This window comes from Colobus angolensis, unplaced genomic scaffold (assembly GCF_000951035.1).
Source record: "Colobus angolensis palliatus isolate OR3802 unplaced genomic scaffold, Cang.pa_1.0 Scaffold1368, whole genome shotgun sequence".
Lineage (NCBI taxonomy): Eukaryota > Metazoa > Chordata > Mammalia > Primates > Cercopithecidae > Colobus > Colobus angolensis.
The window spans coordinates 1-830 of NW_012114453.1; the positions used below are offsets into that span (position 1 = coordinate 1).

At 61.6% G+C, this 830-nt stretch overlaps 1 protein-coding gene across 1 annotated transcript in view; it reads right to left on the reverse strand.

Annotated features, from left to right (window-relative positions):
* Positions 1-5: 5 nt before the first annotated feature.
* The window catches only part of LOC105506430 (heat shock protein beta-1-like), a gene marked incomplete at its 3' end in the record, with an annotated part of 1,193 nt that continues 368 nt past the window's right edge, over positions 6-830 (reverse strand). The window contains exons 2-3 of the mRNA XM_011934560.1: positions 737-830; positions 6-28 (exon numbers count right to left, since the gene is read on the reverse strand). Coding sequence (XP_011789950.1) covers positions 6-28; positions 737-830 — 117 coding nt within the window. The remainder of the gene's footprint in view (positions 29-736) is intronic.

Here is an 830-nt window from a genome sequence, read left to right on the forward strand (position 1 = left end):
TGCTCGTCCTGCCGCTCCTCGTGCTTGCCTTTTGGGGGAAGAGGGAAATCAGACTGTGGGGGAGGGGACCGCCTCTCGGCCTCGCCAGGCCAGAGGCCCCACCTCCTGCTTCGAAGCAGCCAGGACTGCAGGCCGGCAGGGATTAACGGAGGGGGTTGGGGGGGGGCGTGCCCGCCTGACCGGGCTCTCAGAAACTTCCGGAAAGTTCCTCGATTCAGTTTTGGGAGGAATGGAGCAGGGCGCCGAGCTGGGGAGTGAGCAGTGCGCAGGCGCACTTGGAGGCCCACGCACGCCCTCTCCGCGGCTAGAAACAGGGACCGCGCCAGGGAACCCGCTTATCTGGGGATGGGGCTGTGGGTGGAGAGGGGGCTCTGTGGAAAGGTGCATTTCCTCTCTTCATTGATGATCTTTTTAAAAAAATTTTTGGTTGCTTTTTAATTTTTTTGTAGTGTTGGGGGGGGCGTCTCGCTATGTTGCCCTGGCTAGTCTTGAACTCCTGGCCTTAAGCCACCCTCTCTCGGCCTTCCAAAGCGCTGGGATTACAGGGCACAAAGCGCCCTTAGAAGCGACCTGCACTCCCAATTCCTGAGCAGGGGAATCAGGGATCCTGTTTTTCCCGGTGCTGGGCTAACATTTAACTCCCCAGGCCCCCGGGACTCCCGTTTCAACCGCACCCCCCCGGCCCTGCCCGCCCCGCTAGCCTCCTCCCTTCCCCTGCAGGACCAGGGGGACTCACCGGTGATCTCCACCACGCCATCCTTGGTCTTAACCGTTAGCTCGTCCGGGGCGAAGTGGTTGACATCCAGGGACACGCGCCAGCGGTCCGCCGT